The sequence below is a fragment of the Mixophyes fleayi genome, chromosome 1 (genome assembly GCF_038048845.1).
Source record: "Mixophyes fleayi isolate aMixFle1 chromosome 1, aMixFle1.hap1, whole genome shotgun sequence".
In the NCBI taxonomy this organism is placed as follows: Eukaryota; Metazoa; Chordata; class Amphibia; order Anura; family Limnodynastidae; genus Mixophyes; species Mixophyes fleayi.
The window spans coordinates 132,280,935-132,307,218 of record NC_134402.1 but is presented as its reverse complement, the minus strand read 5'-3'; the positions used below and the strand labels follow the sequence as shown (position 1 = coordinate 132,307,218).

The following is a 26,284-nucleotide window of genomic DNA, read 5'->3' as shown; positions in this document are numbered from 1 at the left end:
TAGACTCTACAACAGAAAGTAACAGCCTCTTACTACCCAGAAACACTTCAGTTTGGTCTCACCAACATTACCGTTGTAACTTACGTGGATGCAGAGACTTTGAGACTGTTTTCTAGTACATCGCTGAAAGCACCAACTTTCTAGGAATAGGATCGCTACCTAGAAGGAGGACCTCTATACGGACGATCTGGACACATCATCTGGGGAGGGAGGTAAGTGCACTACCCAACCTTCCCAGACTTGTGGCCCCTTTGTTTCTCTGTGACTTTGTTTTAACAGTACCCATAGACAGACAGTTGCTACTTTTGGACTGTGAGACAGATACAACTAGCAACCTGTCTCTTACATATAAACGGATATCTCTTACTTTAGAGACGCCTTCTTGTTTTTATCAGTAAGTCAACGTTTATTTTAATACTGTCACATCTATATACATCTACATATCTTTCTCACTTTGCTTTTTCACTGACACAAACCCCCCCCTTTTTTTCTATCCCTCCATCGCGCTGGGGAATCCATTGTTGTTGTATCCCATAGGGGTTTGAGACCACCTCTTCTGTTTGTTCCTCTGGCTGCCCATTTCATCCCACACGTGGATAGCGCGGATCCCCCACAATCTATTTTCTGACATCACAATGACGTTTTGAATCGTTTTGGAATCCGAAAAAGCGCAAAAGTACTGAGCCGACTTGGCTCGGTACTCGGATCCCTTAAGTTCGGGTGTGTTCGATTTCCGAGGATCTGAGCCTGAGTATCTTTAATTTAAAGCTATTAAGTCAGTGGGCCTGATCCATTTAGGAAAGTAAAGCAAAGAAATTAGTAACTTCGAACCTTGGCAAAACCATGTTACAATGCAAGGGGGCAAATAAGTTTATTATTTTGCACATAAGGAAAATACTGGCTGTTTTTTCATGTAGGATGCATTTATTTGATAGCTTAATTTTTACACTGACATTAAAAGTTGATCTAGGACATGCCCTACCCCAACTATAAATCTGTCTGCACATTTTAAATTTACCTCCTCCTCCAATGCAACATGCTTTTGCCAAGATTCAAAGTTAGTTATTTTTTTTGCTTTACTCTGCTTTATGAATCAGGCACAGTGACAGAATTTGCCTGCAGTTTGTGACTGAATTTAGGGTAATTACATATCAACTATTTTTTAGATATCAGTTGTTGATCCTATTGTTGCCATAAATGACTGCTATGAGGCCATATATTTTTTTTTTAGGAAGTCTGTTGATATACACCAAGGAGAAAAAATATTTGAGCTATTAGAAATGAGCTGATGACCTTGCTATCTGCCTAAAAATCCACATATTCAGCATTTTTATTAGGTGTAAAGAATATTGTATTAGAGTGAGACAATGAGAATGTCAAACTACTTGTGTTAGATTTTCATATTTACATTTTTGCAACATCTTTGAATACACAGAACTGGGTCAGAACAAATCAATATTCCAAAATCGAGACTGCCCCACCAGAGTCAGTTGGCAACCTTCTACCTGCTCTTGCAGCTTTCACTACCTGCTGCTGCTCATGTCTTAAGCTCAGTTTCTGCTTGTTTGAATCTCTGAATGTTGGTGCCCTCTTTGGAAAAAAGATAGGTACATGAAATATGGAAAGCCTAGTAAAGAGTATATACTCTAGGCCTCTCATCCCCAACCAGCCATAACATTAAATCATAGCTCTCACGTTTAATAATTAGTCCTCCTTCTCTGCCACTAGCTCCAACATTAAATTAATAGTATTCACATTTAATTAATAGACCTATTTCCTCCAAACAGCCTGACATTAAATTAATAGTTTTCCCATTTAATAAACACACCTTGTTCTCCCAACCAATCCTAACTAGAGATGCTCAGGCTCGGTTTTCTAAAAACAGAACCCACCCGAACTTAGCGGATCTGAGTAGGCTTGCGAGCCGGCTCGGTACTTTCGTGTGTTCTCGGATCTGATTAGAGGCAAAACGTTATTGATGCGTCTTACGGGTTTTGGATTCCATAAGTACAAGATCCTCCCCAGGAGATCCAGCGCCGTTGCTCACACAGAAACAGGAGTAGCAGTGTTCTTGTCACTCTCCATTCTCCAGTGATATTGCTCACTCAGAAACAGGGGTAGCAGTGTTCTTGTCACTCTTCAGTCCAGTGCCATTGCTCAATGCCATTGCTCATACAGAAACAGGAGGGGTAGCAGTGTTCTTGTCACTTAACAAAACTTGACTGGAAATTACTGGAAATTAATGTTATTGAGGTTACCGTATATACTCGAGTATAAGTCGACCCGAATATAAGCCGAGGCACCTAATTTTACCACCAAAAACTGGGAAAACGTATTGACTCGTGTATAAGCCTAGGGTGGAAAATGCAGCAGCTACTGGTAAAAAATTTTTTTTTTTCAAAAGCTCACTTCTGTTTAATTACTGTAATTTCAGTCAGAGTTTTAAACACTCAGGATAATCACAGTCTCAAAAAATGATGTCATAACTTAAACATTTCTATAGGGATTCATTTTTAGCAAAAGCATAAATAACAGTACATGACAAGGAACATTCCTAAATGATTATAAAATCATTGGGTACAACCTAACATAAAAAAAATCAAACATAATTTAAGCAATACTATGCGTCTCTCTGTCTTCATTCGCTTTATAACATCTTTCCTGTCTCTGGACGGTTTCCTTCAGTGGGTGACCAGATAGTGGCTCTATAAGGACAAGCCTACAAAATGACCTGTATTGACCGTTACACCTCAGTAAAAATGTGCTACATTCCTTTATAGGAAAACACAGCACAGTTACATTGAAAGTAGGATGTGCTTGGGCTGAGAATCCTAGTCAACAAAATGACAACTACACATTTTACATATTTTCCTTTCAGTTTGAGAAAATAACACCACAGCAACAAAAATGCCAGCATATGCTCCCCAGATCTTTTGTAGGTCTATTAAAGTCCAGATTAGAGGACTTTAAATGTTTATGTGCCATTCATTCTGGTTTTACTCACACTCCCGAAAACCAGGCATTCCAAGGATAATTGTGAATGGTCTTGTTTGCATTAGTCTATTTATCTTAAATTAACATGCACTACATGTCTTCCATATATTTTAATGGAGATGTGATGGCTTACAAATAGTCCTCACTTTAACCTTTTACTTTACCAGCGCTGTATATTTGGCACAATATTTTCATGGACCTATTAACTGCCCTACTTTATGATGTGCACCAACTTAATATAAAGCTACACTGTTTCCTGACCAGCGCAACAAATATACTTTACAAGGAGACAGAGAGACAGAGAGACAGAGAAACAGAGAGAGACAGAGAGAGATTGACTCAGCCTTTTACTTACCCCGCAGTGGAACACATGTGCGTTCCACTGACAGGAAGTTCGGCATTTGCGTTCCAAACGCACGACTTCCTGTCAGTGGAACGCACATGCGTTCCACTGCGGAAAATAAGAGCTCAGGGACCGGACACCAGGTTAGTTCACCCGGGTATAAGCCGAGGAGGCTTTTTCAGCATACAAAAATGTGCTGAAAAACTCGGCTTATACACGAGTATATACGGTAATAATAATGTAGGAACAAAAAAAAGAGCGACATTATGTGATTTCAGCAACTAAAATAGGGATTTTAGAAAAAAAATAGAGATCCAAAACCAAAACACGCGAGGGCGGTTTTTGCCAAAACCAAAACCAAAACACGAAGTTAATCCAGATCCAAAACCAAAACCAAAACACGGGGGTCAGTGAACATCTCTAATCCTAACATTAAATGAATACTATTCACATTTAATACATAAACCTATCCTCCCCACAAACTGCCCAGACATTACATAATTAGTATTCACATTTGATAAATAGCCCTTCTTCTACCCAAACTCAGCATTAAATTATTAGTCCTATGACAACACCATGACACCACTATTATTTTAATAGCCCCCACCATCAATTAAATACCTCATCACCCCACCAATACATTAGTAGATCCACCATTCAATGATTAACCACCACCCTCAGCCCACCACTAAATTATAAGCCCATGACCCCACACACATTAAAATAAGAGCTCTCCCTACACTTACTTTCTATAGCTCGTCCCCTGGCGAGAGGGTGCAGGATCAGGTAGGTGCACCAGCAGGATTATGGTGGATGATGCAGACAGAAGGAATCCAGAAAAGCACAGGGGAAGATTTGGCATGCGGTGGTCAGCAACAGAGCAGGTTAGCACAACAGTGAGGGGGTAGCAGGCTGAATTTTCTGAGCGACACTCAAGGTAGTGGCATGCTGCACCCGGAGTGGGTCCAAGAGAGAATTGTAGCTTTTGTAGGCAGCGGAGGCCATGTCTGTGGGTGGCAGTGACTGCCACCCACTGCCATCCACAGTATTAGGAGAGGTTCGGAGGTAAACTGTGTTACAATGGCAGCCACTTGTGCTGAAGGAGGTGTGAAGAAGGCCCAGGGTGTAGGCACTGGTCCTGGGAGGAATCTAGGGACCTGGTCTATCGCCTGCTACCACTAGAGGCCATAGTACACCAACATAGACAGAATACAAGTGACGGTGCAGATTTCAGAGATAAATTACCTCAGAATGTGACAGAATGATATAAAGGAGCAGCACACAGGGAGTGTCTATCAGTGTCCAACCCTGAGAGATATTATGCCCCCAGAAGACAGGAGAGAGATATTACCCGTGTAGAGGACAGGAGAGAGATATTACCCCTGTAGAGGACGGGAGAGAGATATTACCCCCGCAGAGGAAGGGTGAGAAATCACTGCTGTGAGGAAGAAAAGATAAGGGTGAGCTAGAGAGCCACCATTTTGGATGTGACTGCCTCATTAATATTCTGTCCATGTAGCCCTTAAGAACTGTGCAGGAGGAGACAGGAGATGTATATAGGAATGGTACATATTTATTTTATCACTGCAACAGTTTAAGAATGTGTTGGAGTGAAGAAGAAGTGAAAATGAAGAGTTTATTTTGCAATATAGAGATGATCTAGCGCCCGCATTATTGAGACATTTGATTGCACTGCACCACCAAGTTACATCACCTGTGTCCCAACATTTTCACAGCGACTGTGTAAAAATAACCTGCATGTGTGGGGACCCCCTGGTCATCTACATCCATGCCAGGAGCAAGCCAGGGCTGAGAAGGAGGTGCACTGCGTAAACTGTGCACCTCAACACTGCACACAGTGACAGGGGGTTACATACATAAGGGAAGCTTCATATACAAAAAGACACAATAAACACAAACACACTGTACCAATAATGTATTAAATACATTTAAAGCATTATATTGCATATTACATACAGTCATTTTTAAAACGCTCATGAAAACTTGTCAAAATTTGTATTTACCGTTAGACAGTTTTTTTAATAGAAACAGATTCTGCTTAACACATGATTACCTTATTATTATTATTATATTTTTTATTGAAGATGTTCAAATGTATACATTAAGAAAAATATTGAAGAAACAAATGACAATTAAAGTAGCCAATAGTTGTCAATACAACAGGAGAGTCAGGTTAAATATAATGTTTAATTTCTAGACCTTGGAGAACAGTGTTCACTTCAGTTGTAATACATCAAATTGTATTATCTCTACATAAATATAACTTTAAGGCACAGGGAGACCAAGGCAACCAGAAAAATATCATATGGAGACAGTAGGGTCTTGTATATAACAAATAGTTTGATGGAAACACCTCTGTGCTTGTTATTTTAATGAAACTGATATTGCAGCGATGTAGCTTTAGTAAAAAAAATGGGGTATTTTTCTCTTTTTGTAGAGATACCTTCAACCAGTTCTTTTTCATGATAAAGAACAATTTTCTTTAAACAGTTCAAGTGTAGGGTACGAGCCCTGGATCTACATGTACAGAATACTTTTCTTAACTTCTGCAGAAATTGTCATTAGTAATTTTTCACCTCCCTTTGTGGCAAGATACCAAAGACTGCCCATTCAGGCATAAATGTTAGATAATTAACCAATTCTGTTGTTGCAAATTTGCACACCTGGAGCCAGAATACGGTGGTATGATAGGAAATGTCCAAAAACAATGAAACACATCCACTGAAGGTGCATCACACTTGAGACGATTAGAATTATCAGAAAGACCAATTGTATTTCTACAGTGAGATAACAGATATCCCCTGTGGGAAATGTTAAGAAACATTTCCACATAAATCACAGCGGGAAGTAGCTTAATAGACATATTCAAAGTTTTAAGTATTGTGGCCACTTCCAATTCAGGAAAGTGTATTAGCCATTGAGTAGAGCCACTCCTTGGCTACCCTATTTTAACAGTGACAGTGACTGCATTTGAAGTTACGATAAGCCACACCACAGTTAATATTAATCAAATATTCCAATATAAATAAACGTATGATGATTCCTCTACAACAATCTATATCTAACATATTTCTAGCATACAGGCATTAGACACCTGCCATTCTAACATCTGGGTGGGGTTGTGTTTACTAGTATAATACCTCTATGGATGGACTTCTCCTTTAAAGCAACCTTATTTTCAGTGTATCTCTCGCTTAAATCTGTTTATTCATCAATTATCGTGTGTGGCCACATTTAATATTTTCATCAATTCATTACTGTAAGCCAGGAGTTTCAACATCCCAGTTCTCATTACTCAACACTCTTCCATGAAAGCTGAACTTTTAAAGGTGGTGTGTAACAGATTAGAAATTGCAAACACTTCTGTAACGTTTTAACTGTTATAATGATTGTGCCTAAATATGTGACACAGATTTGTGGGTGTAACTACAGTTATGTGGATTGACTGGTGGTAACATAAGAAAATCCCAGCAGATATAAACAAAAGAAGAACACAGCAACATCCGCTGCATTTGTTCCTCTTTCTGTCAATTAATTTGTTTCACAATAATTCTTGATCATATAAAACTTTTTTAACCTGCATTCAAGACTCACATTTCTAAGACAACTTGCAATTGCTGAGATGATTTGCAATAATAGCAGGAACAGATGGCAAAGGCTCAGCCTTATGACAGGTAAGAAAAAGGGTTGATAACCCTTGAAAACTTTTTTAATTAAAATTTTATTAAGATTTAGTGCTGAACAGCTTTTGACTGACATTTTTTTTATGTAATCCTAAGTTTACTGGAAAGTGAAAATATTAGCATCTTGAGGAGGACATACATTTTAATGCAAATCTTGGACACCCATTAGACCTGAATTGTGTTGAATACATTAACATACTTCTGTTTAGGACAAACAATGAGTGCTTTGGGTGTTCCCTATGTTTACTGACCTTTATGCCCGATGCAGCCCAAGAAAGGTCTATACAGGAAAAAGTCTATATGTACCTCTTATCTTTTCTGAGTGACAAGGGGTGCTGATGGGACATACAAGACGGTGTTCAACGCTAAACACATTCAACAACTGGCATAGTGCAAATTACTTGACTTTAACAACACTTTGGAGGTAGTGTTATCAGCTATTTTTCTTACTGTCTGCTCAACCTACATGCAAAAGAAAGTGGGATGAACAACACATTACATGAAAATGTTTATTTTATGACGTTTATTTTCCATGTACACAAAGGCTTACCAACACTTTCTGTGCACCTAGTTGTCTGCATCTAATTGACAGTCTTAGATTGCAAATGTGAAAAACTCATTTCTCCAATTCCTTATTCATAGCAAGTAATAGTAATAATACACCTAAGTTGAAAATAATAAATTAATTTTAGGATGTACATTGTTATTTAAAAAGAAAACCATGGGTCACACAGATAATGTACAAACATGTGGGTCCTGGTTACAAAAAACAACCACACACCAGGCAATTTTTTTTTTTATAGTAAACAGTGATTCATTTATTACTTACTGATTATTATAATCTGTTCATACTAGGTATCCTGGTAGGTGTAGCGTGTCTCAATAATTCTGTTACAGATGAAATCATGTGTAGTCACCCGAGGCAGGCTAGTATTTTTTCTATGGCTTTATTCTTTCTGCAAGTAACCCATTAAGCAAGGCTGCATAAGATGGCACACGTAGATATTTATATCTTCCTATTTCTCTGTTTCCTTCCTTCCTTCCTTCCCCGTCCTTCCTTCCTTCCTTCCTCACAGAGCTGGTACAATAAGTGATCTTATAGTGCTAATATAATGAGTATGGGAACAGTCTTGGTAATATTATAGCACTAGTATATTACTTATGGTACAGGTATACCACCTTATGGCACCAAGTAACATCTTAAGAATCAAAGGCCAGTTAGAAGGGTTTCAATAATGTCATGCAGTCATACATGTCATACAAACTGGGGTTTGTTTCTTGAGTACTTATGAACAGAGACAGATTGGTCAAGCACAAAAAGTAGATTGGTTTCAGGAAAACATGATAAAATATAAGGTATATGGCAATTCTTATAAATAACTGCTTTGTCCCTTCTCTAAGTCCTTATGTGCATTCAGGTGAAGCAGAGCTGGTGCCAAATATCCATCACTATGCAACCACTGAGACCAACTGTAGGAGGAGATGTTAAATTTCTTGTCAAAACTGGACCAATTATTCATATCATTAACTGGTACAGAGGTTCTATGACATACAACCGGGAAAATATTCTAACACATAGCCCTGGATCAGAGTTTCAACCAACAACTGGCCCACGGTATACTGGGAGAGAGACTGTAAAAGATGATGGTTCAATGGTAATATCAAATCTGGCAATGAATTACAGTGGAAAATACACACTACAGTTAAGTTTTCCAGACAGTTTGCAAGAAAGAATAGTTGAACTTACTGTCTACCGTAAGTATTATTTACATGCATTTCTGAAAGTGTCTGCCATAGATTATACTCAGGTGCTGAGGCAAGTTGCTTAGCAAAGCTGATGGTATGGTAGGAGAAGCACGTTTTGTAAATCTCTATAGTACTCTATAGTAATATTGAAAACTACTAGACATTTACATGTTTAATCTACTTCTGGAAGACATAGAAAGCTGAAATGTAGCCCACTGTTAGCTTTAGGATCACAATTGCTAGGGAAAATCTGAAACACCTTGATTGGAGCCTAGGTTTGAGTCTATGGAGCATTCATTGTATCCCTGTATGGAAGCATGTAAATCCTTATATTTAGTAGTGAACAACAGGCGGAGATGTATCAGCTGGCTAGGCTGATCATATCAAAAGGACATAGATGGTGATAGATATCACCTGTAAAGGGTTGGTTTGTGAGGCACTCCAGTCCAATTTATAAAAACAATTTTTATTAGTAAATTATATAAAAATCAGATAACCAGGTATCAAAGAAATCAGCAAATTTATTATAAAATAAAGAGAAGTGATAAAGATTGAATAATAAGTGTTGAAGATATAAAAGAAACCCTTCTGGGAAGCCGGTCACATAAGTTAATATTGTTGTTAGTAATCCTTATATATGAGGATAGTTATATATAGTATATGCATTGGTATTGGTTCTATATTATATGAATCAGAACAAAACCAATTCCCAAAAAATCTTTATTTTACATTTCATTTGTTAGTGTGTTGTGTTTTCCTCATACATTAATCTAGTGCATCCACTCCAATAGAATAGTCACAGTACCTATAATAGTAAGCGCTTTGAATAGAATTACTAGAGTCCAAGGTAATGACACCACTAGGTGCTGACCAAGAGGTCTATTTATATAAGGATAAAGTGTCCCCTAGTTATTGTACGTGCTTTTATTGCACTCTAGTATACCCCATTCAATTCCTATTAAACATAGGCATTGCACATAGAACACCCTAAGTAATCAGAGAGGAAAGAGGAAATAGTGTCATGGAAAAAATCCCTTGTAATGGCACAACACTAATATCGTTAATCATTAATTATTGGTACAGACTATTCCTATTAAGTCCTCTAGGATAGCGTCATACTATATATTCCTAAAATAACACATCATTCTAAACTGTTATTTTAGATATAGACTAACTTGGAGTAGAGCACGATCGTGGCTATGTTCTGCTGACCGGCTTCTCACTTCCGGGTGTGTAACGTCATGCGTCACACGTGACCCAACGTATGTTTCGCTGTATAGGCTTACTCAATAGGCTGATCATATAACTGACTTATAATATAAACAGTCTTTATGATGTCACTTAGCTCTGGTATAAAAGTTACTGCTTGGGATAGACTAGTCAGCTTTCAGTCAAGTGTGAGCTGTACGTATACACATACATACACATACACATTTTTTTATTGCTGTTACAGTGGCTGCCGATATGACATCTCATAGTCTAAGGTAAGCATATTTTAACCTAAATATTATATGAAAATAATTTTTAAAGTAACATCAGTCACACATTTGTGATATGTATGTAATAGTTTAATTTATTAGGCCATAAACTTTGAGTACCTGCAACTCTATGTCCCTGGCAAGGTGAGGACATGAGTCAATAGACAGCACAGCAAATGATGAAGACTTTGTGAAATTTCTCAACTTTCTTAACCCTCCAGGAATGCTTCCTTACAAACTCACACTGAAGATTGGAGCCCCTATTATTTTGCTGTGGAAGCTTAACACTCCACAACTCTGCAACGGAAGCCACCGGCACGTAAGCAAAGTGAGAAACCCGACGTCGTAAAGGTCAACAAGGGGCAGTGTGTCTTCATACCATGCTGCCATTCCTGCCCAGCAACTATCCCTATGAGTTCAAGCTCCTACAGTTCCCCATCAAGCTATGTTTTGCAATCACTGTCAACAGGGCTTGGGGAAAAAGAAGAATCTCCACATCCTGACCCCTGTCAGAAGAGCCCAAAATGTTGTTGACTGCTGGAAATTTTGCCTATCCCATAAAAAAATCGAATGAATTTAGTTACAATTGGTAAAATTGCATCGGGTGAGGGAGATGAGAAATGCAGTCACAATTCCACCCCCCAACATCGTTGCCCATGCTTTATTCTCACATATGCCCTAGACCAGGGGTGTCCAACCTTTTAGCTTCCCTGGGCCACATTGGAAGACGACGAGTTGGTTTGGGCCGCACATAAAATACACTAACACTAACGATAGCTGATCATCCAAAAAAACATAGAAAACATAGTTAATATATTAAACTTACTTGGAAATGAAGTTAGTAAGAGTTAGGAAACCTGTTGCAGAATCATGATTAAAGCAGTACTCCCATTTCCAGCTACAATTTAACTTACCTGCATCTGCCCCTTAGTGGGGTTCGGGGAATTAAATGCCAAAAACTTTTTTTACCTCTCTTTCTGCACCCATGAATCATTTTTTTTATTGACCAGTTTGAAATGGTCACCGATATAGGTAGCATCAGGAGGACTAATAGAAATCTACAGAGATTTAAAGATAGGGTGGCGGGAAAAATGGCTCATGGAGCAGCCTCCGATGAGGGTAATAGTGGGTGATAATTTCACCCTACTCAGCACTGCACATTTAAAATGGTTTAAAATATTACAAATACAATCATCTCTTAATATTTATATTTGATACATACAGAGAACACAGCTAGTTCATAATTGCATGGTGCAGAAAGTCCAAATTCAGAGTAACAACAATAAGATACTGGATAATCTTTCACTGCTGCTGATAGTTCACGCGGGTGACTCCTCTGTGCTGCACTACGCAATGGATGTCGGGTGTGATGATGTCACCCCCGACATTCACTGCGAGCACCGCACGGAGGTGGAGACCAGGGAGGGAGCCGGAGCGCCAGCTGACGTGACCGCAAGGTAAGTATTTTCTTCTTTTTTTTTTGCAGGATATTTTTTTCATTAACAGCGCTGCCCCCTTGCCACAATCGTTGGGCCACATTTACAGGGGAGCTGGGCCGCATGCAGCCCGCGGGCCTCGGGTTGGACAACCCTGCCCTAGACCAACAGCTTGTTTTTCACATAACAGTCTGTCCACCAGCTTTTCTCTCACATGCCACTGACACAAGATTTTCTCACACATGCCACCCCCTGCCCACTACCTTTTTGCTCACATGCCACCCCCTGCCCACCAGCTTTTCTTTCACTTGCCCCTCTGCCCTTCAGCTTTTTTTCACATCTACCCACTGCCTATCAGAATTTCCGTCACAAGTCCTCTGCCCACCAGCTTTTCTCTCACATTCTCCACCTGACCTTCAGCTTTTTTCTCACATGTCCTCCACTGCCCATCAGGTTTTCCATCCTCATCAGATTATTCTGTCACATGCCCCTCTTTTCACCATTGGGGCCCACATTACAACTTCTCCTTAACTGACTCCCTGCAATTTCTTTCATCTACACAGGAACACTCAATAACGTGAGAGTAAGCAGCAGGGGTCAATGGAGCATGTGCTGAACTCCTCCACTCAGGGCTCAAAACATAAGTCATTAGAGTGAAAGAACAGCAGGAGGGGCCATCCCTTCTGTTCTGTCAGTACACCTGCCAGGCCAACCATGTTATACTTCCATTTACCCTTCAGCCACCAGCCTGGTGGAGCAATCCTAATTCTGGAGCGCCCCTCCCCCCAGCAGAACTTGGGGCTTGCTTCGATCTTTATATAAAAAAAATATATAAAAATAAATATCTATATGGCAGCTTGCAGGCAAACCCTGTAGGAATCACTGGATAATCCATCAAACAAACAAGCTCACAAATACGTAGAGAAAAGAAATAAGTAAAAAGGCATATTTACATAATTATGTCCTACTTGCCGACGTTTTGGATCTCCCCTCCGGGAGATCCTGGCAGGGAGAAGGCCAAGAGACAAGTGCATGGGATGTGATGATGCAATCAGCATTATAGGGCCCTGTCCACCACTGTGCGATGACGCAAATTGCATCCTCATGCATCATAGGTGTCACCAAAGCCATGCACCCCACCCACTTCACAAAAAAGAGAAGCATGATCCAGGAGGATGGCCTATTTTAAATTCGGGAGTCTCCTGGACATTCCGGGAGAGTAGGTAAGTATAGCATATGCTAACTTGGATACATCTCAAGATGCATCCGGCTCAAAAACAGCATTTGCACCAGGTGTAGATCAGGTGTAAAAAGAATGTATACATTTACAGAGGGATGCAGCAGTCAATGAGAGCAGTAAGGCAGAGTGAGGGCATTCCTTCCAGTGCAAAAACAAGATTTTAGTTTGTTGAGCATGATAATTAAAATGAAACAAGTGAAGAAGGCACATTTTGGGGCATTCTTTGCTTTGCAAAAGGGCGCATTGCCATTTTGACTCTGCAAAAACAGTTATTTTTTGTACCAGCTGTTAGCTGGCGAGTATCTTTTAATGGGAACCATTTTCCACTAACGATCTGCACTTGGTGTATAAGCCTATTTCTAAGCGTACTTCAACCAACGCAAAAGTTTCATAGGTAATAAAAACTCTTGATATTCCCTGACTCGAATGAGTGATTTAGGTCATAAATAAGCTATACAGTATTTTAAGAGACAAATTGAAGAGTTTAATTTAATCAAAGAGGTTGGATTTTGATTTACTGTTTTGCACAATGCACCTCTTCAGATTTGTCCACCTCCCTGTAAAACTAGGTGCACTTCTAGTTTTTGGAAGCGTCTTCAAAGCTAGAAAGTATGGTTGCACCTTGAGTACAGTAAAATATGTAGGCGAGTTAGTGCAAAACCAAAGTGATTTGCGATGTACATTCACTTCATGTGGACTACCTTGGGCTATTTCACTGGACTACATGCATTTTTTTTGCCATTTTGCCAGTCAGCCCCTGATGATACATATCTTTTACCCTGTAAAAATGTAAAATCTAATGAGGTCAGTCACATTGGGTGATGTCAACCATTCTCTAAATTAATGTAGCTTTCCAATAGATGTAATTTAGATGTGATAAACAATATCCTTTGAACATATTTAACATATATGATATATTGTATTTTTACCTTATATATATCTTCATTTGCCTTTGTTGCAGCTGCATATGAGACAACTTTGGCACCTAGTAAAATGTCTACATTGGCAGACTACCATCCTAATGATATTACCACAAACCCTAGGATTCATGTTGCAAATGCAACATTACCAATGTCTTTGACCAGTACTAGATCAGGTAATACAAACAACATGGCTCCTTCCTTCTATTATACAGCAAACATCAAAATTAAATGTGGGCACAGTTCTGCTATTCGAATACTGCAACTGGTATACGAAGGGGCAGAACATTGTATCACTGGGCACTATAGCAAAATTTGGGGAAGGGCCCTGTAATACCACAACAGCCTCCCCGCCCAAAGCTCTGCTCTTTGAAGAGTACAAGTAGGTAGTTGTTCAGTGTTTACACTGTTGCTTTTTTCAGACAGAGGAGCAGCCAGATTAAAGACTAAATGGCTCTATAGGCATGGTAGCAGTGACCTCTCCTACAATGCACTGCACAACACTAATTTCCTTTGTATTTCAGCCTCTGTGAATACTATAGCTGTGGGTACTGTGATTGGAGTCATAGTTGGAGCTGTAGTTGGATGCATTATTGTGGTGGTGTTGGTTTGGATGACAAAGCACAAAAGATTCTTACGACAAGAACCCATTTATGAAGGTAAAAAATATTATCAGATGTATGTAATTTATGTATTTAATGTTGTTACTTCATTGTTGTGTGGTGTTTATTTCATTGATTGATATTTCCATTAAATATCACCTGTGTTGCCAGGTGTTACAATGATTATTGAATTTTACTGTATGCTATTAACTATTCTCTAACTTTTAGTATTCTATCCCTGTATGCCTGCTCACAGATGCTTATTTATATAATAACATGTTACTTTACTCAGCATGCATTTACATGTGACTCAAAATGTGCTGTAAGTAATGGCCGCATCAAGAAATGCTTAAAGTATGTTGATGTGGTCAGAGTAAAGATAAGCCAGTCACCAGCATTAACTTAATTATCCGGTCATTTAAGTGAAAATTTTAAATAAATAAATATTTTTTTAAAGTAGCCCAGTGGCTGCTACAGTATGATGGCGTTTGGAGAACTACAAGCGCAAGCATGTCTTGGCAGCCAAGGTCCACTGGTACTGCCTGGTCATGTTGACACTAGAAGAAATATAGAGTATGCTGGATCTTCGAGAACTACAGGTGCCAGCATGTCCTAACAGACAGCACCTCTGGTACATGTAGTTTCATGCACTAAACTAATAATAGTGAATAAAATACTTACACCATTGTAAAAAATCCTCACTAAATCCCTGGTTCCCATCACTATTGAACTCCTTAATAATCCATAGGGATCTTTCTTCTTTACTGTAGTGATCTAAGGGTTTAAAAACCTTGTCCAGACAATGCAGAAGAACTACAGGTACCAGCTGGCCTTGGCTCTCAGGGCATGCTCTATACACAATGATATCTCGTCCGACTTGCCTCTCCCCACCTGTCCTCTCTATCACTCACTCACTCTCTCTGCCATCCTTGGCTCCTACTCACCTGTTATTGTGCCTGAGATTCTCTCTCCTCTCCTCCTCTTCTTCTACAACCTGTCCTTTCTATCCTGTCCCTTCCAAGTTCCTCCGCTCCCTCTTTTCCAATGCCTGTTGTTACCTTGCTCAGCTCTTTAACCTCTCTCTCCACTGGTATCTTCCCCTTGGCCTTCAAGCATGCTCTCATCTCTCCTATTCTCAAGAAACCTTCCTTTGAACATCTCCAAATTCAAGCTCACCATCTTTTCTCCTGCCAATGTTGCTATCCCTCCCAATATCTCTCTCTTGGTTGACAACATCACTCTTCCTCCTGTCACCCAAGACCGCTGCCTTGGAGTCACTCTTGATTCAGCCCTCAGCTTTACACCTCATATCCAGTCCCTCACCACTTCTGCCTCTGTAACATTACAAAAATCCATCCCTTCCTCTCTCAGGAAGCAATCAAAATCCTGGTCCATTCACTCATCATTTCTCGTCTCGACTATTGCAACCTCCTTCTCACTGTGGCTAGGCTCATCTTCCTCTCCCACCGCACCTTCCGTTTCTCCTCTGCATAAATACCTTCATTGGCTCCCTATCCATTTCAGAATTCAGTTCAAGCTCCTTACCCTCACTTACAAAGCCCTTACCAACACTTCTCCCCCTTACATGTCTGACCTTGTCTCGAGGTACATACCTACCCGTCCATTCCGCTACACCTCTGACCTCCTCCTCAATTCATCCCTCATTATCTCCTCCCATGCTCACCTCCAAGACTTCTGCCGTGCTGTCCCTAATCCTTGGAACTCCCTACCCCGTCTGACTCGGCTCTCCCCCAACCTTCAGTCCTTCAAACACTCACTCAAACTTACCTTTTCAAGCTTGCCTATCCTACCACCTCCTAACCATTATATCCAGCACCTCTTCTTCCTCGTCTCCCATCTAAATTTTTCTCCCAGTTGGTCCTACTGTCTCTCACCACCCCTCCCTTTAGAAAATAAGCCCTCGCGGGCAGGGTCCTCTCTACCTATTGTCCCACATCTGTCTTCTGTCTCTTGTACGTCCTGTCACATGTTTTGCTCACTTTGTGTGAGTCCCCATAGCATTACTCACACTCATCTGTGCTGCTGACATGTATTACCTCATCTATTTGTTACTTGCTTCTGTATCCGGCGCTACGGAATCTGTGGCGCCTTATAAATAAATTAATAATAATAATAATGCTGGCATTTGTAGTTCTACAAGTGACTTGGGAAGAGCTATAGTGCTATTCAACATGGGTCTGATTCTCCACATATTTTTCACAGGCCCAATTCTCCTAGGGAGTTGAATTTCATGCTGACCAGACTTGGGCTGGCTCACATTATAATGGGAGAACTCCATGCTGCAGGTCTTCCCATTATAATGTGAGCCGGCCCCAGCTGGTTTTACCTGGTGCTGGTTGCAGCTTTTGCTCCCTGCACTAGCGGCATCCAGCAGAGAATATGACTGATGCTGCCATTTTAAGGAGGGCACGCCAGTTATTAATTTACTTATGTTTTTAAATTTTTGTAGACAAAAAATTAAACACCTCCCAACAGAAGTATCTGGTGGCCTAATCAGAATAGACTGTATCTCAAGGACGTGTGCCACACTTCCATGTGCACCCTTACTGTACTTCAACTGCTCTTGGTCTAGGCGTAGGGGGCAGAACTCAAAATTCCACGTTGTTTTACGATGCCTCCGAGTTAAGTCCAACTCTAAATTACTAAAGTCCGACTAGAATTAACACAGATTTGCAAGTTTGGCATTTGAATGACTGGATTGCCATATATGTGGGCTCCTTAAGTCTTGTTTCCTATTATTATAATTTTTCTCTATTTCTAATTTTTCTCTGTTTTTCATCCGATCAGTCTAAAGTCATGCAATGGGACTGTAGGATCCAGGAAGACAGCGTCAGACAGTGGTGTAACTTTCATGGGTGCAAAGGTTAGGCCACAAGGGGGCATAAGTTACAAAGTTGGCAGCCACACAATATAGTAGAACTGGGGGAAGGGGCGCCTGGATACTAATGACATCATCATCATCATCATTTATTTATTTATATAGCACCGCTGATTCAGCAGCGCTGTACAAATAACTCTTTCACATCAGTCCCTGCCCCATTGGAGCTTACAGTCTAAATTCCCTAACACACACACACACACACACACACACACACACACACACACACAGAGACAGACTAGGGTCAATTTTGATAGCAGCCAATTGACCTACTAGTATGTTTTTGGAGGGTGGGAGGATATATATAGATGCTATATATTTAGACATGGGGATATGGTGGTTCATCTGATAATATTAATTGCCAGCCTAAGCCTACGAATCTCATTCCTGTAACAGTTATCATTATTAGTATGTGCCAGTCTCCTAGTACTATTTAGGTCCTATTCTATGTTAAATATTGACCTGATAATGTGTTAGTAAAAATACATAAAGCAGTATGATCCACCTTGACTGATATAGCAGCTCCCAGTCAGCAGACAGAAAACTTCTATCATTTTTCAATTGAGTGATGAATATTGTGTTAGATAAAGGGGGCCTTTCAAGAAGAACTGTGGCTGAACTTTAGAGAATTCAAATAAAGATAACAAAGTAGAAAATAATAATTTATACATTTGGCTTCATAGACACAGAGGCTTCTTATAGAAAACACCCATTGCCTGATTCACATGCACCGGATGTCCCAGTCAACATCAATTCTTCAATTTATCAGGTATGTGACTTATTAGAAACGTTAAAGAACCGAGAATAATGTCCTACATTCATTCTAATTATCTCCTTATTCCATGTAATGACACAGCTAGAAAACAGGAAAACCCTTATTCAGTATCATAGGAAAAACAACAATTGATTCCAGATACACCTATAAATGATGCATACAAACATACAGTGTATTTCCTCATTATCATAATAACTTGATGTCTGCAAAGTAAAAATAAAAATGTATCCTTAATCATACTATTATATTAGATATTTTGCATACTTGCCAACTCTCCCTGATTGTCAGGGAGACTCCCTAAAATAAGGGTGATCTCCCTCACTTCCTGAAGAGTGATGACACAGTTCAGAAATTGTGTCCTATGTCCATGTATTGATGCCTATGGAGGTGGCCATTTTCATGGAGACCAAGATTTAATCAAAGACTGACAGGTAAGACAACATGACTTCAGTAATGGAGACAGAAATGTATAAGACAATTCAGTCTCTAGATATTCATTAGCTGCTTTTCTTTAACGCATAGTTGCCTACTCTCCAGGACTGTCCGGGAGACTACCGCATTTCGGGAAAACCTCCCGGGCTCCCGGGAGAGCAGGGCAACCTCCTGGTTCTCACCCCTGTAATAGATAAGTGGTGGGGGTGGAACTTAATGACGCAAATATCGAGTCACCTTAGCCCTGCCCCATGCTGTACTTGGCCAAAATTGTGACAATCGTTTAGGGGGCAGGGCCAATATGATGCGATTTGTTAAGCCCCGCCCTGCACACCCACCTCCCCTAGGATCTCCCTGAAGCCAACGAGGAACAGTTGGCAAGCATGATATTTTGTAGTGGGCCTCACTACTGTGGTACGTTTATTAAACATTCTCCTGGGATTTAGCGCTCTTTTTTTATCAAGTGGCATTACATCTGATCTTTTTTGAGCAAAATTCCTATTATTCCTGGCTCATTTATTTGCCTTTTTTCATTCTCACAATAGTTTTCGCTCCTCTAAGATATAGTGGAAAAACTGCATCAGCTGAGTCAATTCACCATGTAAACTTCATCTATTTATAATATTGTGATGTTTTCACTGAATATTTAGCAGAATGCATTACAACCCCTCAGACTAGTCGCAATCCATTATTTCCTATTGCTGAAAATGACTTACAACACTAGTGATGCGGGGGGCTGGGAATTAACTAACCAGGCAGAATGTGAGGGCAGGGCCTCATCATTTACTTTATGTGAACTTGGGCAGGATTGATTGAGCGTTTACTGTAAATCAATGTCACTTTTATAAAGGGAAACTAGGAGAAACCCACCGGCAGTTGCACAAAAAATGCAGGTCGCCAATAGCTGCTTTAATATTGGTGATTGATAATTCTCCTGCTTAACAGTAGTCACACGCTATTTCCCCACCACCAGTTACAACCTTATTTATCAAGTATTCCCAACACTGCTTAGATTGTAAGATCATATGGGTAGGGCCAGCTTTACCTTCTGTTTCAGGTTATTGTATGTAATCTGTTTGTATTATGATCCCCTCAATGTACATCGCTGTGTAATAGCGCTTTATAAATAAAAGATAATAATAATAGTCTTCGTAACACACAGCCTTTGTTATATATTAATTATAAATAGTTGGTTTACTTGCTCTTTATTAAAATAGCCCTGATTACAAATAATGTATTTGTCCAAAAAATTTCACATACTAGCAGACTTTGTCATAAGCAGAAAACTTCAGAATATGTTATGGAACTTATTCAGCATTTTGTGAATTTTACCTTTGGAATATGGCATTAAGCTATAATTTTATATGAGTGACGGGCAACCTGATATACTTCGAGGGCCGCATGGTGCTGCCCTCTATCCTTCATAGGACCACACATTAACCTTAATCTCACTAAAAAGTTAAAACAATACATTTCCTTAAACAAAGAGACGCCTATCAGGGACAAACGTAGGATTTGTAGAGGGGAATTTTCCACACCATGCCGCCAGTGGGCATAACCAGCATTAGACAGTGCTTGGCTGCTCTCCAACTCTTCATATTCCTATAATATATATGCAATGCTGTGTGCACTAGTGTTAGGTCTCACTTTTCAAGCAGAGCCGTGTGAAGCAGATGCAGGGTCCAGCCACCTCAATTATACAGTGCCCCTAGCTTGGAGGGGGGTTTCCAGACACTAGGAAACCCCGCCTCGGTTTGCCTATGCCTATTTATAACAATATATCAGCAAGTATTTTAAGCTATAAGAAACAAAACTGGCAATAAAGCAGGAAGGAGCTGGGGGCTACAGGTGAAAGCTCAGAGGGCCGCATGCTTCCCTAGAGCCTCATGTTGTCCATCTTTGTTTTATATATATATTTAAAATATGATAGTGATGATCATTTCTAATTCAAAAATTATTTCCATATATTTTGTTTTTAAGTCCCTTGCTCATAAATAAAAATTTTTTCAAATTAATATTAAACTTACCTTAGGCTGTATGATCAACTATCAAATTCCATTCATTTACTTTTTTCATACCGACACTAAATATCCACTTAACCACTGATTATAGTAAAATATGTGCCATGTTCCAGTGATGCATACACATCTTGAAGGCACAGCAAGAGTTAGAATATTCTGCACTTACACCCCATGAACTAACTGCACTTACACCCCATGCGCTAACTGGTGTATGGGGTGTACAAGGTCGTAAAGAACAGGGGGACAGTCTTTGAGGAAAAAACAGGAGGGATGACTGTTACAGAAGAAATACCATATCCTACTTATAGAAGATAAAAGGATAGGATTGCAGGAACATCGGTGTCCAGACAAATACTGATTGATAGGGGAGGGGAGTCAATTGTGCACTGACGATACAGAATGCAGTCAAAGGGCCAGGTAGCGATGATGGAAGGCCCAATTGGTCAAATTGTGGTAGCAGCATGTAACAGGATTCTTAACTGCAAATGCATAAAGGTGACCTGGCTCACTTGTGGCACTTCAGGTGTTGTGAAACTACAAGTCCCTGCATGCCCTGACAGTCGGCTTGTAGTTTCACAACTCCTAGAGAGCAACAGGTTGGTTAGGCCTGGCATAGAATAGATTATGACAGTGGAAGGACAGGGGGACAGGTAATAGTCAAGAAAAGAGACCAGTGGGTAAATGTACCAAGGTGCAATTTTGCATTTTCAGTGATTTTCTCAAGCGAGAATTGGCTACTATCTAATTACCAGTGGGGAAATTCTTTTTTTCTCATGTCTTGGCTACACTTAATAATTCCACATGGGGTCACCATTTAAAGTACATACTTGTGGCACTACAACATGCAGCATTTTATAGGCATGATTAGCAAACGCATCAACCATTGGTCTATGCATGCTAATGAGCACTATAAAAAGGGACCCAAATGGCAATTACTCTGACAGTGGTTGAAAATGGTGTTGGAAGGAAAAGTCATGTTGTGTGTTTTTTTGCGCAACATCTGATTTTGGAGTCAGCACCGAGAGGGCGAGAGGAACATCTACAGCACCAGGCTCCTCTTAGGCTGCGCAGACTGCATGTTTTGTTTTTGTATTTCTTATTTTTTTTTGGTGTTTGGTGTTTTTATGTGGTGTTGCAATCATCTACATGTATTTATGTTTAATTGTAGGCGATACTGGATATGGGTGTCATTCCTGGTTTATGACACCTCTGTCATAGAAGGGTGATAGAATTTACCTTTGGCCTCTAGAAGTCCACATTCATGTGCCTTGATACATCTGGCAGTGTGCTTCTTTATGCCCCAGGTAAGGTGGCTGATATGGTGTGGTGCAGTGTGCTGCATAATTTGCCCCTAAACAAAAGTACACTTCTAACACCAGCAATATATAGTAATGAAGCAGATGAGCTCATTCCAGCAGCTTATGTGCATAATACAGAGGGAGGGGGGGGGGGGGGGGCAGGTCAGAGCAAGGATCATCCAGACTTATTTTTCAGTAGAGCATGGTTTATACGTAAGTGTAATTATTTTGTACTCAACCTTTTTTTTTTACCCATTCTTGTAGAAACAACATTATTATCAACTTCATAAGCACAGGACTAATTGTGATAAACCAATAACCTCATTTTAAGGGAATGTGTATGTTTTTTAAAATAACCATTTATGCATCATTGAAAAATTAAAACAATATCATCAGTTTACCTAGATTACTCATGTAAACATCTTAAGGACAATCAACTTTGTTCAAACCACTGTGCATAAAGAAATTATTTATTTTCTAACTAAATATTAAGCAAAATAAAGAACACAATCTGCACAATGTCATTTGTCTGTTGTGCATAAAGGAAAAAAGGCAGTTTGCCATAAATGTGTCAGAAAAACAATAAATTGCTTATTTAATTTTTTTTGGGCAGGAGACTTGGCCTGGCTGGGGGATGCCCATCTACCACCCCTGAGCCTCCCACTGCTACGCACTGAAGTTGTGGGCACTGAGGTGGCTGGGATAGTGCTCTGGCTGCTACCACCTGAAGACGGAGGCATTGGTAGCTATGCCGTTATTTGGCCACAAAATTTAAATTTTGGGGACAACTCTCGGACTGCCCCAGTAAGATTGTTGATGCCACTGTTCATTTGCACCAATGAATTGTCAATCCTTTCCATAGTGGTACATTATCGCATTTGATTGTCCTGTATGTTCCTCAAATAGCGAAACCCTCTCATAAGCTGCCTTTGGATGTCCCACAGAGAGTACTGCAATATTTAACTACGTTCACTGTTCCTGCAGTCAAAAAAAATTAGTACTGCAATATTTAACTACGTTCACTGTTCCTGCAGTCAAAAATTGTTAAAGTGCGCATGTTCTATTTCACCAACATAAGGGTGGGTGAGAGGGCCCAAGGACAATTCCATCTTGCACCTCTTTTTTTGGCATTATGTGCTCTTTGGGGCCTAGCTTTTGAAACTGCCATCCTGTCTGCCACTGCAGTGCCACTTCTAGATGGGCCACGTGTTTTTGCCGCCCACTTGTGTTGCTTAGCTTAGACATCCAGCTACCTCGGTGCAACCTTTTGGCCTAAAAACAATATTGTAAGGTGTGAGGTGGTCAGAATAGACTGGAAATGAGTGGAAATGAATGTTATTGAGGTTAATAATAGTGTAGGAGTGAAAAAAAATAAAATATGGATTTTAGCACTTTTTATGCTTTTTAAAAAAAAAAATCAGAACCCAAAACCCAAAATCAGAACCAAAACCTTGAGTGGGGTGTTTTGGCAAAACCAATCAGAACCCAAAACCTGAAGCTAATCAGAACCCAAAACCCAAAACACGAAAAGTGGCCGGTGCACACCCCTAATAAACTTGGTATACAAGCGCACAGTTTTAGGCAACACTAGAGCTCACATTACGCCCGGATCTAGTTTTGCCAATAGAAGGGCCTGCATCTTCCTCCTGTTCCTCCTCACCTCCTAGCTCACCTCTCTCCTCTTCCCCACTGACCCTAGCGTCCTCACCTCTCCTTCCTCTCACCATCCTGACAGACCAACACACAAAGAAAGACAAACCAAAAAACAAATACACTCACAAAGAAAACACAGGGTAAATACAGAAAACCCCGAAAACAAACACTCACCAAAAAACAAATATTAATAAACACACATACAATAAGACAAACAATGGCAGCTAATTCAAATAATAGAAAAAAAAACATATTTTCCACACTCCTTTACACATCAAATACACTCTCTCTCACTTGACACTACTCTCTCTCTAACTCCTGAATCCCCTATCAACTCAAATAAGGAAGTACCTTGCTCTTTATCATGTTGGTGAGTTTAAAATTACACAAGTTTTTCACGTAAAACATTCAAACAATCAGAAATGAGTATTGGTTTGAAAATGGAGATTTTACAACTAAGTTAAAATCGACGTAAATCATGAGAGATTGACAGCGATTTTTGATTTGAGACTACAAATCACTAGTTAATACATATGGTGACTTGGTGGCTTAAATCGCCGTTGATCTCTCGCGATTTGCGCAGATCTCAAATCGCTGGAAAAAAATCGCACCCGATACATTTACCCCCAGATGCTAGAACCCAACATAATTATTGGGCTATCCTTAGATATCCTAGTAAAAGAAACCTGTATAGAAGAGACCCTACATGAACTTCTATCTAAGCACTTAGCTGTCCCCCAAACACATGAGACAAATTGTAACAAAAAGAGGAATCTCTGCCTTCAAACAATTTATATAACCAAGATGATCTTAAACACTCCAGAGTCAAAGTAAAAAAGCAAAAAGGCATTACTCCTTAATATGAACTACAAGTTCTAACTCTGCTTTGCATACAGTTGTAAGTTACACAGTAATATGGACCCATTAATGTGATGTTTGCCCTAGGTCTACTAATGTAGGGTAATAAGATTTTCAGAGTAACTCATAGCTGCCTACTCTCCTGGAATGTTTGGGAGACTCAAAAAATCGTAGGATTTCTCTCGGACTTGCAGGAGAGCAGTGTTACCGCCTTCATCTAGCCCACTTTCCTTGTAAAGTGGGTGGGGGAGGGTCTAATGGCATGATTCAGAGTAAATTGCATCATCCTAGGCCCGCTCACCACAGCTGTATTACCCCGCGCATTGTGGCATTTCAGCAGTGGTAGGTGGTGCCTAATGACACTTTCCAAATAGCCACGCCCCCACAGTTGATATCAGGATCTCCCCTCTGGGTTTTCCCAGAAGTTGGGAAGTATGGAGTAACTTTAGTAAGAAGGCATAAAGCATGATCCTGTAGTGTAGGAACTTATTTACACTTATTATGTAGAGAGAGAGCTTAAATAAGAAATGCAGTGTGACTGAATATACTACATGATAAACTCAAAACATTTCAACCTATGTTCAACTCATACATATGCTCATTTAAATTGACCACAATAACACACTGTACTTCTGAGTTAATAAGTGATCACAGACTGAAGCTCTGTAAATATAGTTCAGTAATTCAATATTACCTGTGTCATGTAATATATCGAATAATGTATTCTATATTATATGCAAGTCATATTGAAAGTCATCTTCTCCGCTCAAATTAGCCTAACCAGTGCATTGTAATATCCCAGTTAGCAACAGTCAAATGCATTTTAGCACTTAAAGTAGATTGACGTTTATATAAATTTTTGATGTAAACCATCAATATGACAAAGAGCCAAAAACAGCAGGCATTATTTATTACATAGTGCCAATGACCAGTTACAGCCACCTAAACTAGAATTGTAGTAATGTATAGTGTCTATTAAGCAATTTGATTGTTAATTGCAATTGTATTATGTCATTTCAGCCAAGATAACATAAAGCTTCATTTTCATCTTATTTTAGGAGCTTACTAACACATCTTCGGATATATACCACAACGCCAGCAGTGAGGCTACATTGATTTACAACAGTGCTTCATACTCAAAATGCTCATATATGCATCTGAATATTTTCTTCCTAGAGAGACCTGCACATTACTAGCACATGGAACTTGTGATTATTGAATTTAAGCCTAACATTAAGATCTGTGCACTAGCTTTAGCCTTATGTGTAAAACATTTTATTCACATTTCTTTACTATATATTCTTGTTTATGTCTATTTTTATTGCACTGTTAGAAGTACTGGGAACACAAACAATTCAGCTCAATCACATATATATTATAATACATATGCATTTTGCAGACACTGTCAAACCACTAATGTAAAATATTGTATTTTATTCTATGTAATTTCCTACATAATTTCTGCACTATACTTTTTCTAATAAAATCAAATGTATTTTCTATTACATATATTTCACTTTTTTATTTTTGATTACCCATGTGATTTGCATCACACAAGTCCAGTCCTCTGATATTAGTACATATTTCCATTGTATTATAGAAACACGTTTTGAAGCCACTAGGGTTATAGCTCTATAGTCTGAGGAATTTGAGAACCACCATTAAAAGCATTTTATTTAGCATTGGGGAATATTGAAAATACTAACTTGTGGCCTGATTCATTAAGGAATTTGAGTAAGTGTTCCTACTTAAGTTTTCTGGACAATGCAATGGGTGTAAATTAGGTTATTATTTTGCACATAAGTTAAATACTGGCTATTTTTTCATGTATCACACAAATACTTGATAGCTTATTTGTACACTGAAATTTAAAGTTGATATTTAT

The 26,284-nt window shown here is 39.5% G+C and overlaps 1 protein-coding gene across 2 annotated transcripts; it reads left to right on the top strand.

The window, feature by feature from the left end:
* The first annotated feature begins 6,825 nt into the window (after positions 1–6,825).
* Positions 6,826–25,906, top strand: LOC142142530 (cell adhesion molecule CEACAM6-like). 2 transcript variants are annotated; one of them, XM_075200413.1, is made up of 6 exons: positions 6,826–7,032; positions 8,443–8,796; positions 13,903–14,037; positions 14,386–14,520; positions 18,046–18,131; positions 25,458–25,906. In XM_075200413.1, the coding sequence occupies exons 1-6, from the start codon at positions 6,981–6,983 to the stop codon at positions 25,593–25,595; spliced, it is 900 nt and encodes a 299-aa protein (XP_075056514.1). In that variant the 5' UTR covers positions 6,826–6,980; the 3' UTR covers positions 25,596–25,906. The 2 variants fall into 2 exon arrangements, with proteins under 2 accessions (XP_075056514.1, XP_075056518.1); XM_075200417.1 differs by lacking the exon at positions 13,903–14,037.
* Positions 25,907–26,284: the final 378 nt, after the last annotated feature.

What these genes read in the sequence shown, in the direction of transcription:
- LOC142142530 (XM_075200413.1), top strand. Translation starts at nt 6,981, where the DNA reads ATGATTTGCAATAATAGCAGGAACAGATGGCAAAGGCTCAGCCTTATG. An exon ending in AGTTGAACTTACTGTCTACC is followed by an intron (nt 8,797 to 13,902) that starts GTAAGTATTATT and finishes CCTTTGTTGCAG; the next exon opens with CTGCATATGAGACAACTTTG. An exon ending in TCAATTCTTCAATTTATCAG is followed by an intron (nt 18,132 to 25,457) that starts GTATGTGACTTA and finishes ATCTTATTTTAG; the next exon opens with GAGCTTACTAACACATCTTC.